The sequence below is a fragment of the Chiloscyllium punctatum genome, chromosome 25 (assembly GCF_047496795.1).
Source record: "Chiloscyllium punctatum isolate Juve2018m chromosome 25, sChiPun1.3, whole genome shotgun sequence".
Classification (NCBI taxonomy): domain Eukaryota; kingdom Metazoa; phylum Chordata; class Chondrichthyes; order Orectolobiformes; family Hemiscylliidae; genus Chiloscyllium; species Chiloscyllium punctatum.
The window spans coordinates 25796057-25813409 of record NC_092763.1 but is presented as its reverse complement, the minus strand read 5'-3'; the positions used below and the strand labels follow the sequence as shown (position 1 = coordinate 25813409).

Sequence of the window (17353 nt, the reverse complement as noted above, 5' to 3'; positions counted from 1 at the left end):
ATGTGGTTTCTGGAGTTCTACCCCACTGTTTCCAAGATCCAACTCTCTTCAGCTCCTTCATCAATGGTTTTCCCTCTGACATAATGTTCAGTTCCATTTTCAAAGCTTCAGACAGTGAATTACTGTGACTGCATGCAATAAGTTCTGTACGGTGACATGTTATTACGATCATCATAACCCAAGTGCTGTACAGTGACCATCACTGACATTCTGAGAATTGCCGTTGACTAGAAAAGTCACAGGACCAGAACTTCACCTCTAACTTTAGGGCGGCACGGTGGCACAGTGGTTAGCACTGCTGCCTCACAGCGCCTGAGACCTGGGTTCAATTCCTGCCTCAGGCGACTGACTGTGTGGAGTTTGCACGTTCTCCCCGTGTCTGCGTGGGTTTGCTCCGGTTTCCTCCCACAGTCCAAAGATGTGCAGGTCAGATGAATTGGCCATGCTAAATTGCCCATAGTGTTAGGTAAGGGGTAAATGTAGGGGCATGGGTAGGTTGTGCTTCGGTGGGTCGGTGTGGACTTGTTGGGCCGAAGGGCCTGTTTCCACGCTGTAATGTAATCTAAATCTAAATCTAACCTGTCCTCATTGCCCCCGCCACCGAGACCCCACATCACACCTGAGTGATGCCGGCCCTGCTCCTCAACACTCCCCATGGGGATGCACTGCCAATAACCTCGTCCCTCCTACTGTAACCTACCATTGTTCTAATGCTGTTATGCCAACAACACCCGCCCCGTTAAGCCTTGAGATTTTCCCCATCACAGTCCTTGCTCCCACCTCCATAAATGATTTTTTTCTCTTTCCAGCTTTGACCACCCCAACTCCTGTTGGGCTGAAGAGTCTGTTTCTGTGCTGTATGACTATATAACTCTATGGCTAGGGTAGTCCCGCTGTCCGTTCAGGCCCACTCCCCCATTTGCTCCTTTCTTGACGATGAATGGACAGACCCGCAGGACTGCAATTGCCCCAGACATCCATTAAGCATCCACAAGCAGCCCCAAGACATGAGTGCCCAGATGCCTAACTGCTGTCTGCACAGTTCCCCAGCTGATGGTACATGATTCCCCTCCAATTGCTTGGGGGGCCTTCAGGACAAACTGCTGGTCACTCCCCAGACTAGAGTTGGATAGATGCCCTAAACACCAGTCAACGAGATGGAGAACTGACAGCATCCAAACTCCTCGACTCATTTTCTACTGTGACTGTGACTGAAGATGTAGGGGCCCCCTGACAGACAATGGAACTCCCCTCTCCTCTTTAGCTGGACTAAGGACCAGCCCCTATGGCCATTGTGATTAAATAATGTCCAGTTTTGCCACACAGGCAACTGGCACATGCTGTAGGTGTTAGATTGATATCTCAGTGTGCTGTACATCAAGACATCACCATTCCCCAGACAGATCCCTATTAACAAACAGCTTGACTGCATGACTGTGCAAAAGAGCACTTTGACACCGCAGTACTGAAGTTCTGGCCGATGTACCAAACATGTTAACAGGCACAACATGGCCAGGCAATGCAAGGCATAGATGCTGACAGCATGCAGATAGGTGCTAAGTGAAAGAGCATTAAGGGAGCAAGTGAGCAGTCCTGAGATACACCCTGGTCTAATCAGTGAGCAGTCTTTGTCCCTATATGTAAAGTGTCCTCGAAGCATCCTATACATGTTGGCCACTGCACCCTGCATTACAAGTGTGCAGTTCCCAAATGGCCATCACTAGTTTATAATGGTGATGAGCAGCTGACAAATATCAAAAGACCAAACTGGGGATGAGGGCTGTGCATCACTGGTGCCTGTATGTAATGATCTGAAATGATGCGGGGTGCTGATAAACAGGGAGACTGATAGCGAACTGAATCTGGCACTTTTTCTCAAGGTGTAACTTGTTTGGTGCATTTGATAAGTCAGAAATCTGAATGTCTGTGAACCAGAAGTTGCATTACTGAGATGTTTAACAAGCTTTAATCCTTGTCAACCAGTGGCTCACCTTTGCATAGTGAGAAACTTGTCTTGCCACTTCATTGAAGGTTTTGGTCCAGGAATTATGACAGGAATGAGTTTCGGGTGGCCATGAAACCAAATCACTAAATGTAACCAGAATGTCCAACAGTTTTTGCTAAAAGGAACTACCATAATATAGGTTGGAATTATATTTCAATTATCTTTGGTTAGACTGCATATAGACTGGCACATTCAGATTGGATACTGTAGCCCAGGGAGGGCATGCCAGTCTAGGAAGATATGCCAAAAGTATAAAAGATTGAAATATGAGCTTAATTGTATAATGTTGGCTTTATTTCCCTGAGTTCAGAAACATGATAAATGATCTAGTCACGGAGTTTCAAATAATTACATAATTCACCATGGACAATGTGTTTTGTCTATTTTCTGGAATTCATAACAAGAAGACATAATACTGAAGCTCATTCAATCCTGAGTGAAATGAGGAAGTGATCACTCACAAAATATATTGATAATGAGTTTGCTTTCCCGAGACTGTGGCTGTTAGTATTCAAGACTAAGATTAGGAGATTTTTTTTAATATCAGTTACAGGGAGCAGGGGATATGGAGCAAACACAATATTTAGTGATGATCACGGTGCAATAGACTGGAGCAATTGCTGTTTCAAAGATTGAGCATCATTACAGGTTAAAAGTATGATCGCGATTATTGGTGATCAAACACCAACAGCAACATCCTTTGTTCCAAGAATGCAGTCTTGTCTGTGCATCCATATGCTCTGAAGTAATTCCAGAGATTAACACACGATGCATTTTAATGATACACAACTTATTATAAACAGTTAAGCCTCCAAATAATTAACATAAACTCTGGAGCTCATTGGAGTTCAGATGTCACATGTGAAAATGTAACAAATATAAATTATTAATTGATGAGGAAAAGTGATAATCATTTTCTTTTGCTCTAGATATTTAAATTAGCTTGCTCAGACCGGTTATGGCACACCTCTATTAGCAGGTGGGATTTAAACCCAAGCCAAGTCACTCATTAGTAACTGAAATAATTCCACAAAGGTAGGGATTTGTACTTCAAAAACTGTGGCATCTCCAAGAGCGACTCACTCTCTGTGCCTGCTCGTGAGAAAGTACACTGGATCAAGCTCCAATCAGCCACCTAAATCTCAGTGAATCACAAGGATCAATCCCGAAGACCTGCACTGCCAGGAGCTGCAGACAATTCAGAGGTCAGTAGCTTCCAGGGTCTTAGAGGTCAGCACTGCCACTAACCTTGTGCCATGGGCACAGCTTTCCAGGCAGCAATAGGCCCAAGGCTGGCAAACTGTCCAAAGGAAGATTCCAAGAAAAACATTGGTATCCCAACGAGTGCCAGCATGAGAGTGTAAGGAATAAGGAATGCACCTGGAAAACAGAGGAAAAAAATTTCAATGAGATTTAAAATTGAGTCATTCTTTTCTCTCCAATATGGAAAATTAACTAACTATCTTCAGCCCTTCCTCATAGATATATACGGCACGGAAACAGATCCTTTAGTTCAACTTGTCCATACCAACCAGATATCCTAAGTTAATCTAGTCCCGTTTGCCGATATTTGGGTGGCACGGTGGCACACTGGTTAGCACTGCTGCCTCACAGCGCCAGAGACCTGGGTTCAATTCCCACCTTGGGTGACTGTCTGCGTGGAGTTTGCACATTCTCCCTGTGTCTGCGTGGGTTTCTTCCAGGAGCTCTGGTTTCCTCCCACAGTCCAAAAGATGTGCAGGTTAGGTAAATTGGCCATGCTAAATTGCCTGTAGTGTTAGGTGTAGGGGAATGGGTCTGGGTGGGTGGCTCCTCAGAAGGTCAGTGTGGACTTGTTGGGCCGAAGAGCCTGTTTCCATACTGTAAGTTATCTAAAAAAACTCCTATTTATATACCGATACTGCCTTTTAAATGTTGTAATTGTAGCAGCCTCCACCACTTCCTCTGGCAGCTCATTCCATATATGTATCGCCCTCTGTGTGAAAAAGTTCACACTTAGGTCTCTACTAAGTCTTTTCCCTCTCCCCATAAACCTATGCCTTCTAATTTCGGACTCCCCCATCCTGAGGTTAAATAAAACTTGTCAAATGACCTCATCCACCTCATGATTTTATAAACCCCTCAGCCTCCAATGCTCCAGAAAAAATAGGCCCAGCCTATTCAGCATCTCCTTACAGCTCAACATCCTCATAAATCTTTTTTTAACCCTTCCAAGTTTCACAACATCCTTCCTATAGCAGGGAGACCAGAAGTGCACACTATATTCCAAAAGTGGGTGTAACCAATGTCCTGTACAGCTGCAACATGGTCTCCAAACTCCTATACTCAATACAGTGACCAATAAAGGAAAGAATATAAACACCTTCTTCACTATCCCATATACCTGTGACTTGACTTTCAAGGAACTATGAACCTATACGCCAGGGTCTCTTTGTTCAGCAACTTCCCAGGACCTTACCATTAAGTGTGTAAGTCCTGTCCTGATTTGTCTTTCCAAAATGCAGTACCTCACATTTACCTAAATTAAACTCCATTCACCACTCCCTAACCCATTGGCCATCTGATCCAGATTCCATTGTACTCTGTCATTGTCCAATACACCTCCAATTTTGGTGTCATCTGCAAGCATACTAAACATACCTCGTATGTTCACATTGGGGTAGTGGACCCAGCACCAATCCTTGTGGCACACTGCTAGTCCAGTCTGAAAAACAATCCTCCATCACCACCCTCTGTCTTCTATCTTTGAGTCAGTTCTGTATCCAAATGGCTAGTTCTCCCTGTATTCCATGCAATCTAACCTTGCTAATCAGTCTCCCATGAGGAACCTTGTCGAATGCCTTACTGAAGTCCATATAGATCACATCCACAGCTCTACCCTCATCAATTCTCTTCACTACTTCTTCAAAAAACTCAGTCAAATCAGTGAGACACAATTTCCCATGCACAAAGCCATGTTGACTATCCCTAATCAGTCCTTGCCTTTCCAAATCTATATGCAAACCTGTCACTCGGGATTCCCTCCAACAACTTCCCCACCACTGATGTCAGGCTCACCGGTCTATAGTTGGCTGGCTTTTCCTTACCAGATTTCTTAAATAGTAGCACCACATTAGCCAACCTCCTGTCTTCCAGCACCTCACCCGTGACTATCGATGATCCAAATATCTTAGCAAGGGGCTCAGCAATCACTTCACTAGCTTCCCACAGAGTTCTAGGGTACACCTGATCAGATCCTGGGGATTTAACCGTTTTGATGCGTTTTAAGATGTCCAGTACCTTCTCCTCTGAATTATGGGCATTTTTCAAGACGTGGCTATTTATTTCTCCACATTCTCTATCATCCATATCCTTCTTCACAGTAAACACTAATGCAAAATATAATTTAATACTTCCCCCATCTCCTGCGGTTCCACACATAGATGGCTTAGCTGATATTTAAGGCATCCTATTCTCTCCCTAGTTAACCTTTTGTCCTTAACATATTTATAGAATCTGTTTGGATTCTCCTTATTTCTTTTTGCCAAAGGTATCTCATGTCCCATGTATGCCCTCCTGAATTCCCTTTTAAGTATATTCCTACTGCCTCCTGAATTCCCTTTTAAGTATATTCCTACTGCCTTTATACTCTAAGGACTTACTCAATCCCTGCAATCTATACATGACATATGCTTCCTTTTGGTTCTTGACCAAAACCTCAATTTCGCTAGTCATCCAGCATCCCCTATACCTCGCAGCCTTTCCCTTCCGCCTAACAGGAATATACTGTCTCTGGAGTCTTGTTATCTCACTTTTGAAGACTTCCTGTTTTCCATCCATCTTTTTACATCTGTCTGCAATTAACGTTTCAAAGTTCTTGTCCAATACTCTCAAAATTGATTTCTTTCAATAGCCCTGAAGACTGTAAGATCTTGTGATGTGATTCATCATTTGTGTTTGTGAACAGTTTAAAGTTCGGCTCTAATTCTGAAAGTTCAATAAATCAAGAAAGCTGCCATTTTCTAAAATTCATCCTCCAGCAGATCAACGTGTGACCCTTCTCTTTAAAAAAAAATCATGCAATGTGTGGTTGATGTGTACAATTCACATATGTTCGACAATAACATTTCAATGTTATCTAAAGTTAATAAATCATCAATTCGACAAACCTCTCACAATTTGTTCACGTCCATTTTAAATATGATCTATTTCTTGCATCCTGCTCTTATCAGAGCTATAAAACGTGGATTCTTCCCAAAAACAGTATGTTAATATTTTAAGGCTGAGACTGAACTTGAGCATCATTTTTTATAGCAGCATTGTCTAACTCTGTATTTTACAATAAACTGGTTCAGTTTTCAGTTAATTTAGTTTGCTTTCAAAATCATTTTCTACTTTTGCTTTCTCTCTGCTGTATTTTGGATTGGTATGCAGTACCTCCTCCATTTTTGTAAGCCAGGTATGGGAACCTCCAGATATTGCCCAGACCAACAGCACAGCCGATCACTGAGAGCAAGTAGTCAGTCTTCGAGGACCAATTACCCCTTTTCACGTTCTTATCACTTTCGCTCACATATTCACCAGTGGCAGCCTGAGGGAAGGAGAGAAAGTAGCAGTGAAGAAGTTAGACTAGAGCTCAAGTAAAAAGTATGATTTTTACTAATTAAAGGAACACCCACTTCGGAGGTCAGCATCATAATAAGCACCTATCCCCGACCGTGAAAGGAGCAGTGAAGAATGATCTAACTATGTCAGTAGTGGAGACGTTCAAACATGCAAATACTGGTTGGAGACTTCAGTGGAAATTGCTATTATTCAACAGCTGTACCATACCAAGTTGCCTGTGCAACCGATCAGATTAGAGAATATTTACCGACAGCTAAGAAGGATGAAAAGCGATAATAATAAAGCCATTTTCAAAAAATAAAATTAGAGAGAAAGTAAACATTAAAACATAGAGAGAGGATTATGTAAAAGCCAACATAACATGAACAGAAGTTATTATTTAAGAAGTCTGCTTTTAAAAAATACAGCAATCATGATGTTTTACAAGATTTCACAAAGATAAAATTATATTCTCGAGGTCATTAACAGTTATTAGTAATCAAATCATTGTTCAAATCTCGAGTAACCCTCTTTGAACAAGACTTATGTTTTTATAACAGTTCTAGCAGTGACGTGAGAACAGAAATGGGATTGTTTTTGGCAGATTGACTAATGGTTCAGGAGAAAGTGAGGACTACAGACGCTGGACGTAAGGGTTGAAAAGTCAGGCACTGGAAAAGCACAGCAGGTCAGACAGCATCCGAGGAGCAGGAGAGTCAATGTTTTGGGCATAAGTCCTTAATCGGGTATGTTGTTTACTGTCTATGATAGGGGAGGTTGGGTGCTGAAGTCCAGGCTCTGGTGGATCAGAGAATAGCCAACTGCAATTTGAATATTTCTACTTTAATCTGTGTTTGTGCTCACTCCCGAAGTCACACTCACATTCAAATTGGTTTGGCAGCGATCCTGTCAAAGACCCTGTAAAGTCCAAGTCATCTGTTCCATTTAGCAGCACTCCCTTGACAATTTGAAACATCCTGAATCCCACAGAGAGTGGGAGAGGCTCTGCAATTCACAATAACCAACACTCCCAAATCATCAGCACTTCTCAGGATTCTACATTAAGTATCTATCATGTTTTGTTAAAAATACTCACCAAATCCATTAAAGAATATGTTTGATGTTCATTCTGCGGCAACCCAGAAATGGTGAAGCCACTCATGTCTATTTTGGAAATCTATGATTAACTCTTGCACTTCCTCAGGGGTTGAATATTAATACTTGTGTCAAAGAGGCTTGAAACTTCATATTGTTCCAGGAATCACTTTAGAGATTATTCAGCTCCACACACCAGGTAATAATGACTATATAATCTGAAGGCAGTCCCTTATCTGTTGAATAAATGACTGGTGACTTTCAAATTCCTAGATTAGGTCTGCTCTTAATTATTCAAATTTCATACTGAATATTTCTTTTGCATGATTACATTACCTTTAAATACTATTAAATTTCAGTTTTACGACAATAACAGGTTTGACAGCATTGTAATAATACCAGCAAGAGGAATGATTACAAATGTTGCATTGCACAGCCTGGAAAAGTACAGTATGTTCAACAAAATGACATTGGATCATGAGATTGTCAACTGTAGCTAAATATACTACTGGATGTTTCATCAAATGATTTGCCCCAAGCTTTAGTTGTTGTCAGCCCAAAACATCGGTCTGGAGCAAGCCATTTGATGAAACATCCAGCAGAATATTGAGTTACAGTTAGAGGAACCGTTATTTAATATCCGTCTCACCTCTTTTTGGGGTTGTACAAGAGTCCTGGAGATTTACCACCAATTCCTGGCCACTACATGCCAACTCTGTACCCTGATAATCTTTTTACTTCATCTCCCAAAGGACTAATTCCATCAGTCCCACAGGCAGGTGAGCAGCAAAATCAGGATACTCCACAAGTGAAGAGGAAAGCCAATTAAACCTGTTCCCTAGAGATTTGAGTGGGACCTTGAGCATGGATTCCTACTTACCATAATAGAATCATAGAATCCCCACAGTGTGGAAGCAGGTCAGTTGGCCTATTGAGTACACACCAATCCTCTGAAGAGCATCCCATCCAGTCCCAATCCTACCCTATCCCTGTAACCCTGCATTTCCCATGGCTAACCCACTTAGACTGTACATACCTGGACACGATGGGCAATTTAGCATGGAAAATCCACCTAATCTGCGCACCTTTGAACTGTTGGAGGAAACACAGGGAGAATGTGCAAACTCCACACAGACAGTCTGTCCGAGGCTGGAATCAAACCTAGGTCCCTGGTGTTGTGAGGCAACAACAGGGCTAGCCACTGAGCTACCAGGCCACCCTATATGGTAGAATAGTCTCAAGCTGTTGGTCTGACATAGCAGCCTGGAAAAAGTGAGTGCACTGAGACCCTCTGCACCAGTGATGTGGAGAAGTGGGTGGAAGAACACAGCAAGCCAGGCAGCATCAGGAGGTGGAGAAGTCAATGTTTCGGGTGTAACCCTTTTTCAGGAGTGAGGGTGAGGGCAGCGGGAGCTGCAGATAAAGTGTTGGGGGGTGAAGAAAGAGTGATGTGTGGGGAGAGGGGCAGAGTGGTGAGATAGTGATGGATGATTAAAAGTGGTGAGTATGACTTGGTTGGTCAATAGGAGGAATGAATCTGGTTGGTAGTGGAAGGGAAGAATCGGTTCAAGAGATGGAAGGGGTGGGTGCCTGGAAAGGGGGTTAGGGGATGGGTGGGAAGGTTATTTGAAATTGGAGAACTCAACGTTGAGTCCTCCAGGCTGTAGATTATCCAGGCCGACAGCTTGTGGTCTAAATCACTGTGGCAATGAAGGACACCGAGTAATGGAGATGTCAGTAAGGGAATGGGAAGGGGAATTGAAATGGGTGGTGACTGGGACATCAGGCTGGCCCTTATGGGTGGGGCTGAGATGCTCAGCGAAATGTGCCCTCAGCTTACATTTGGTTTCACCCATGTAGAAAAGACCACATCAGGGGCACTGATGCAGTAAGCTAGGTTGGAAGAGAGGCAGGTGAACCTCTGTCTCACCTGGAAGGACTATTTGGGGCCCTGGACAGAGGTGAGGGCGGTGGTGTGCCAGCTAAATTTGCATTTTTTACGGTTGCATGGGAAAATACTGGGGAGTTTGGGGGAGTTGGTGGGGAGGGTGGCATGAATCAAGGAGTGGCAAAGGGAATGGTCCTTGTGGAAAGCAGAGAGGGGTAGGGAGAGGAAGATGTTCTGGGTGGTGGGGTCTAGTTGGAGTTGGGGGAAGTGCTTAAGGATGATATATTGGATGTGTAAACTTGTGGAGTAGAAAGTGAGGACAAGGGGGCCCCTGTCTTTACTATGTTTGGAGGGGGGGGAAGGTTACAGCAGTGGAGCAGGGAATAGAGGAGGTGTGGTGGAGGGCTGGGTGGATGACAGAGGGGGTAAAGCATATTGTTTAAATGGGTGAATGCTTGGGAGTGAAATGTCACCTCATCCGAGCAAATATGACAAAGACGGAGGAATTGGGAAAACGGGATTAAGTTTTTACAGGATACAGTTTGGGAGGTGGTGTAGTCCAAGTGGTCAGGAAGTCTGTGGATCTTTAGTAAATGTCAGTCCATAAACTGTCACAGGAAATGGAAATGGAGAGGTCAAGAAACGGGAGGGAGGTGTTTGAGATAGATTAAGTGAATTTAAGGGCAGGGTGGAAGTTGTTGGCAAAATTGATGAACTGCTCCAGTTCAGTCTGGGGTGCAGGATGTGGCACGGATTCAGTCATCATTGTAACGATGGAAGAGTTGGGGCACAGTGCCTGTATAGATACTGAAGAGGGACTGTTCGATGTAGCCCACAAAAAAGCAGGCATAGAGAGGGCCCATGCAAGTGCCCCTGGATTTGGAAGAAATGGGAAGAGTTAAAGGCAAAGTTATTGAAGGTGACGTCAAATTCGGCAAGACGGAAGGTGTTAGCGGAAGGGAACCGGAATGGCCTGTTGGAGAGGAAGAAACTGCGGGCTTGCAGGCCGACATTGTGGGGAATGATATGGAAAAGGACTGCACATCCATTGTGAAGATGAAACATTGGGGGCCAGGGAACTGAAAATTACTGAAGAGATGCAGGGAGTGGTTTGTGTCTCGAATGTAGGTGGAAAATGCCTGGACTAACGGGGAGAGAATGGAGTCGAGGCAGGAAGAAATGAGTTTGATGGGGCAGGAGCAATTGGGGGGAACGATGGGTTGGCCAGGATAAGCACCTCCTCTATTCACCACTCCACTGTTCTGTACTCTCCCCGTATCCCTTAATTCCTTGCGAGATTCAGAATTTATCAATCTCTGCCTTGAAGACATTTAATATCCCGGCCTGCATTGTGCTCTGTGGCAGTGAATTCCACAGGCCCACCACTCTCTGGCTGAAGGAATGTCTCCTCATTTCTGTTTTATATTGACCTCCTCTAATTCTAAGGCTGTGTCCATGAGTCCTGGTATCCCCGCCTGACGGAAATAATTTCCCAGCCATGCATTATCTTGTAAGTTTCTATTAGATCTCCCCTCAACCTTCTGACCTCTAACGAATACAATCCTAGGATCCTTAGCTGTTCATCATATGTTAGGCCTACCATTCCAGGGATTATCCATGTGAATCTTCGCTCAACACGCTCCAGTGCCAGTATGTCCTTCCTGAGGTGTGCGGCCCAAAACTGGGCACAGTATTCTAAATGAGGTATAAGTAGACATTTATAAAGTCTCAGTAGCATATCACTGCTTTTAAATTCCAACCCTCTTGAAATAAATGACAACGTTACATTTGCTTTCTTAACTACAGACTCAACCTGCAAGTCAACTTTAGAAAATCCTGTACTAGCACTTCCAGATCCCTTTGTACTTTTGTTTTATGAATTTTCTTACCATTTATAAAATAGTCCATGCCTGTGTTCTTTTTTCTAGGGTGCAAGACATATCCATCCTTGGCCTCCTCTATTGCCACAATGAACCAAACCGTAAACTGGAGGAACAAATCCTCAACTTCTGCCTGGGCTGCCTACATCCCGGACAACTCAACATTGAGTTCTCCAATTTCAATTAACTTTCCCTCCCATCCCCCAGCTCCTTTTCCAGGCCTGTCCCTTCTCTTCCATCCCTCCAACTGACTCTTCCCTCCAACTACCAACCGGATTCGTTCCTCCCATTGACCAAGTAAGTCATACTCACCACTTGTATTCACCTATCACTATGTCACCACCCCACCCCTCTCTCCACCCATGGTCCTTTCCCACCCCTGCCTTTATCTGCAGCTCCCCCTACCCCCACCATCATTCTTGAAGAAGTTCTCCACTTCCTGATGCTGCCCAGCTTGCTGTGCTCTTCCAGCCTCCTGCCTGTCTACTTTGGTTTCCAGCAACTGCAGTATCCCGGTCTCTAACTAAGCCTGTAGATTGGTGCCAATGGATAGATTGGTAAATGCGAATAGATTAGTAGCAGTGTGAGAATTGACAAAAGGAGGTAGGTTGGGAGCAATGGGTAGACTGGTAAATTGGAAATAGGGAGATTGTCAGCAGCAGGGAGATTGGAAAAGGTATGGAGGTTTGCAGAGGAGTGGAGATTGCCAGCTGCAGTGGATAAAGGAGCATCAGAGTCATGATGTTGGCTGATGCGCATTCCTGGAGAGCTCAGTGTGGTTGAAAATAATTATTCAGATTATACAATATGCTAATGAGACATAGGCACTGATGCAGTATTAAAGTCTCGTGCTGGAAAAGCACAACAGGTTAGGCAGCATCTGAGGAGCAGGGGAATCAACATTTCAGGCATAAGCTCTTCATCAGGAATGCAATATCACACAATATTAACCTCATGATAAGATAAAGCCACAGTAAGGTGTATTTTTAAATAAAATTAATGTTGCCTCTACATCAGCAGACTCTACGTATTCTTTCTGAGCACAATGGGATGAAGAATTAGACTCAGGGGTGCAATAATGCATTCAAATATGGTACCATCTACCATTGCCTGATGATTGGACTGGAATAGCTGATACCTTTTACCAAGGGGAATCTTCCCTGGAGAGATTTGTGTCCACAGTGCTCTCTCATTATTACCAAGAGATACTCAAAAGGGTTCTCTTCAGAATTTTGACTTTGAACCTGGAGAGAAGATAGGAGCAATGTCATTCACAGTCAGAAGCAGCAATACTCTCTCTCACAAGTTATTTTACATTTTCATCTCTGCTTGTGTGAAAGTAGATGTGAAGTAAAACCGACCAGGGATCAGTCATAAACTGATTAGCAACCCATAAGAACTCACCACCCACTCAAGTAACATTGAGTACTAAATCCAAAGGAGTACATTACCAGGCAGGCAAATTAATGTGATAACCTACCCTTTGTGCCAACATTCAGCCCCAAAGAAGCTATGAGGAAAAGATTGTTACGTTACATCTTAACTTCTGTGAACTTAAAATATCATGCCAAGTGTCCTTGCACATCCTATGAACATGTGATTCCCGGAGCTACATCATGGAGCAATCAACATGGGGCAAAGATGATTGAGGACAGAATGATTGAATGAAAGTAAATAAAGAATGAAACATGAAATTCAGAGGTAAACTGCTTTAATACAGGAGATAAGTTTTTGTGAAAGGTAATAGTCATGTTTGAAACAAAATCTCTGGTAATATCCAAGCCTTTATTGTAACTGATACAAAAGTGTCCAAGATCACTGTCAAGCATTGTTCAAAATCACACAGAAGGTGTCATTCATTAAAGCACTCTGTTCACAAACATGGAATCCAATTCTGACATTGACTTCTTAAATGAAGAAAATTAGCTAAATGAGTCAACACTTGATGTAGCACATCCATATTTTACTCATGAGTGGCTTCGTCTACTGATCTGCCATGGTAATGTGGGCTCTTCCTCAAGTAGGCTAGTTATACCTGATGCAGCAATACGTACCTTAAAATGAGAGATGAGCAATGAGGCATTGAAACATTCAATAGAGCTTTATTAAAGCTCCTGATATAGATAGATAGATAGATAGATAGATAGATAGATAGATAGATAGATAGATAGATAGATAGATAGATAGATAGATAGACAGACAGACAGGTAGACAGACAGATAGACAGACAGACAGATCAGATAGACAGACAGATAAATAGATCAGATAGACAGACAATAAGATAGATAATTATACTCTTGAGGTAATGTTAACCTATTCCCTTACAAACCGTTGCACATTTTGATCAGGGTGCCATACCTCAAGTGGCCCCAGTTAAGATGGACTCTGAGACCTTTACACCCTCAGGTCGCATGTTATGATGTAGTGAGGATATCATGAACATGATTCTTAAAGCTGTACTGCATATCGTTATGAGATTTTAGAGTCGATTTAGGTTCTATTGTCATGTGTGTACAAATACAAGAGTACAATGAAAAGTGTACAATGGCACTATTCCCAGTGCCATCTTAGGTACAAAATTACCCAAGTACAAAATCTCAGGTACAAAAATAGAAAGACAAAGAAATATGATAAAAAAACTTCACCACTGCAGTTCTCTTTAGTAAGAAGTAGAAAAATAAAGAAATTAAAAAATTAGAAGCTAAATAGCTTGTTCTTTCTTAAGTCTACAGTTGCTCCACATTGGACTTTCTCCCTGAGGGGCCATTCTGGGCAAAGTCCCATCCAGGCTCGCCAGCTGCTCCACTGCCGACCACCACTTCACCACAAACTGTCATCTCAACTCACGCTTGGCTGCAACCACTGTCAATTAGAAGATAGAAACAGGAGGAGGCCATTCAGCCCTTCGAGCCTGCTCAGCCATTTATCACAATCATGGCTGATTGTCCAACTCAATAGCTTAATTTTGCTTTCTCCCCATAACCTATGATCCCACTTGCCCACGAGTTATGTCTAGCCGCTTTTTGAATGCTCTGGCATCAGCTATTTCCTGTAGTAATGAATTCCACAGGCTCACCACTCTTTGGATGAAGAAATATCGCCTCATCTCTGTCCTTCTCTGAATCCTCAGACTGACCCCTGGTTCTGGATACACGCACCCACTGGGTACATCCTCCTGCATTTACCCTGTCTCATCTTGTTAGAATTTTATAAGTCTCAATGTGATTCCCCTCACAATCATCAGAACTCCAGCAACCTCGTCAATCTTTCCTCATACGTCAGTCCCACCATCCCCAGAATCAGCCTGGTAAACCTTTGCTACACCTCCTTGAGAGCAAGAGCATCCTTCCTCATAAAAGGAGACTAACACTGCACACCCTATTCTCGGTGTGGCCTCACCAAGGCCCTGTATAACCACAACACATCCCTGCTCCTGGACTCAAAGCCTCCCACAATGAAGGTCAACATAACATTTGCCTTCTTTACCACCTGCTGTACCTGCATGCTTACCTTCAGCAACTGGTCCCACTGCACACACCCCTCTCCCAATTTATAGCCATTCAGGTAGTAATCTGCCTTCTTGCTTTTGCTTCCAAAGTGAATAACCTCACATTTATCCAAATTATACTGCACCTGCCATTGATTAGCCCACTCACCCAACCTGTCTAGATCATGCTGAAGGATCTGTTTCCCAGTCACAGTCCACCCTCCCACCCGACTTGCTATCATCTGCAAAGTTTGAGATGTTGCATTTTGTTCAGTCATCCAAATCATTAATATATATATTGTGACTAGCTGGGGTCCCCGCACTGATCCCTGTGGCACCCCATTTGTTACTGCCTGCCAATCTTATAAGGACCTATCTTTGTTCCTATCTTCCTATATTCCTATCTTTGTTTCCTCGGTGCCAACCAGTTTTCTATCCATTACAATACAACTCCCCCCAAACCCATGCACTTTAATCTTGCACAATAATCTCTTAAGCAGGACTTCGTCAAACGCTTTCTGAAAGTCCAAATATGCCACATTGACTGGCTCCCCCTTGTCAACTCTACTAGTTACATATTCATAGAATTCCAACAGATTTGTTAAACATGATTTCCCCTTCATACGTCCATGCTTGACTCTGTCTGATCCTGCTAATGCCTTCTAAATGCTCCACTATAATGTCCTTGGTAATGAATTCAAGAATTTTCCCCACTATTGGTGCTAGGCTTACTGGTTTATAATTCCCTGGCTTCTCTCTACCTCCCCCCCTCCCTTTTTGACTATTGGAGTGACATTAGCTACCCTCTAATCTGCAGGGACTGCTCCAGAGTCTGTAGAATCCAGGAAGATGACCACGAGTGCATCCACTATTTCTAGAGCCACTTCCTTAAATACTCTGGGATGTAGATTATCAAGCCTTGGGGAATTATTCACCCTCAATCCCATTAATTTTCCCAGCATCATTTCTCTACTAATATTAAATCTCCCTCTGTTCTTCTCTCTCACTAAATCTTGCATTCTCCAACATTTCTGGTATCTGATTTGTGTCGTCTTTTGTGAAGTCAGAACCAAAGTATGTATTCATTTGCTCAGCCATTTCTTCATCCTCGATTATACATTCCCCTGTTTCTGTCTGTAGGGGACCTACATTTCTCTTCACCAATCTCTTTCTCTTCAGATATCTACAAAAACACTTCGTGTCAGTCTTTAGGTTCCCTGCAAGTTTACTTTTGTATTGTATTTTCCCCTTCTTAATCAATTCCTTGGTCCTTCTTTATTGAAGTTTAAACTGCTCCCAATCCAGAGCCCTATTATTTTTCTTGGGCAAATTGTATGCTTCTTCCTTGGATTGGATACCATCTTTAATTTCCTTTATAAGCCATTGATTGGCCCTCTTACCCATTTTGCTTTTGTGCCAGCCAGGAGTAAGCAGTTGTTTCAGTACCCTCATGCATTCCTTGAATGTTTCCCATTGCCTATCCACCGTCACCCCTTTAAGTAACTCTCCCAATCAATCAAGGCCAACTCACACCTCATATCTTCATAGTTTCCTTTATTAAAATTCAGCCACTAAGTCTCCAAATCAACTACCTCCCTATCCACCTTCATAAAAAATTCTATAATGTTATGGCCACTCATCCAAGGGGTCTCACACAGTGAGATTGGCAAAAAGGAAAAGGTGGATCCTGATTCCCTTCTCATTACACAGGACGCAGTCCAATATGGCCTGCTCTGCAGTTGGTTCCTCCACATATTGGTCAAGAGAACCATCCTATATACACTCCAGGAATTACTCCTCTCTGGCATTGGGGCTAATTTGATTTGCCCAATCTATGTGCAGATTAAAATCACTCATTCCCTTATCACATGTACCTCTAATTTCCTGTTTAATGCCATTCCCAACATCACCACTGCACTTTGGTAGTCTATTTATGACACCCATTCATATTTTTTGCCCATTGCTATTTCTCAAGTCTACCCATACAGACTCCACATTGTCAGAGCTGATGGCCCTTCTCAAAATTGTGTTAATTTCCTCTTCAACCAGCAATGCCAATCCACCACCTTTTCCTTTTTGCCTGTCTGTCCCAAATACCCTGGGACATTCAGTTCCCATCCCTGGTCACCCTGCAGCCATGTTGCCATAATCCCAACAACGGACATAATGGTCAAACACAAGGCCAATGGTGAGCTCCAGACCAGCTTATACATGAAGGGCAAACAAACAGATCAAGTACTCAACTACAACAGCAACCACCCCAACATCTGCAAACAGAGCTGCATCAGAACATTGTTCGAGCGAGCCGTAACATACTGCAGCACCCCAGAGCTGTGCAAAGCCGAAGAAGAACACCTACATGGTGCATTCGAAAACAATGGCTACCCAGAAAACATAGTCCATCTGCACAACAG

At 43.1% G+C, this 17353-nt stretch overlaps 1 protein-coding gene across 2 annotated transcripts in view; it reads right to left on the bottom strand.

Annotated features, from left to right (window-relative positions):
- LOC140495766 (sodium- and chloride-dependent neutral and basic amino acid transporter B(0+)-like) overlaps nt 1–17353 on the bottom strand; it is a 71041-nt gene that overhangs the window by 33321 nt on the left and 20367 nt on the right. The window contains exons 1-3 of one of the 2 annotated variants that reach the window (XM_072594857.1): nt 7686–7862; nt 6422–6575; nt 3254–3385 (exon numbers count right to left, since the gene is read on the bottom strand). In XM_072594857.1, coding sequence (XP_072450958.1) covers nt 3254–3385; nt 6422–6575; nt 7686–7751 — 352 coding nt within the window. In that variant the 5' untranslated portion in view covers nt 7752–7862. Of the gene's footprint in view, nt 1–3253; nt 3386–6421; nt 6576–7685; nt 7863–17353 lie in introns of those variants that run through there. The other variant, XM_072594858.1, reaches the window with a different exon arrangement.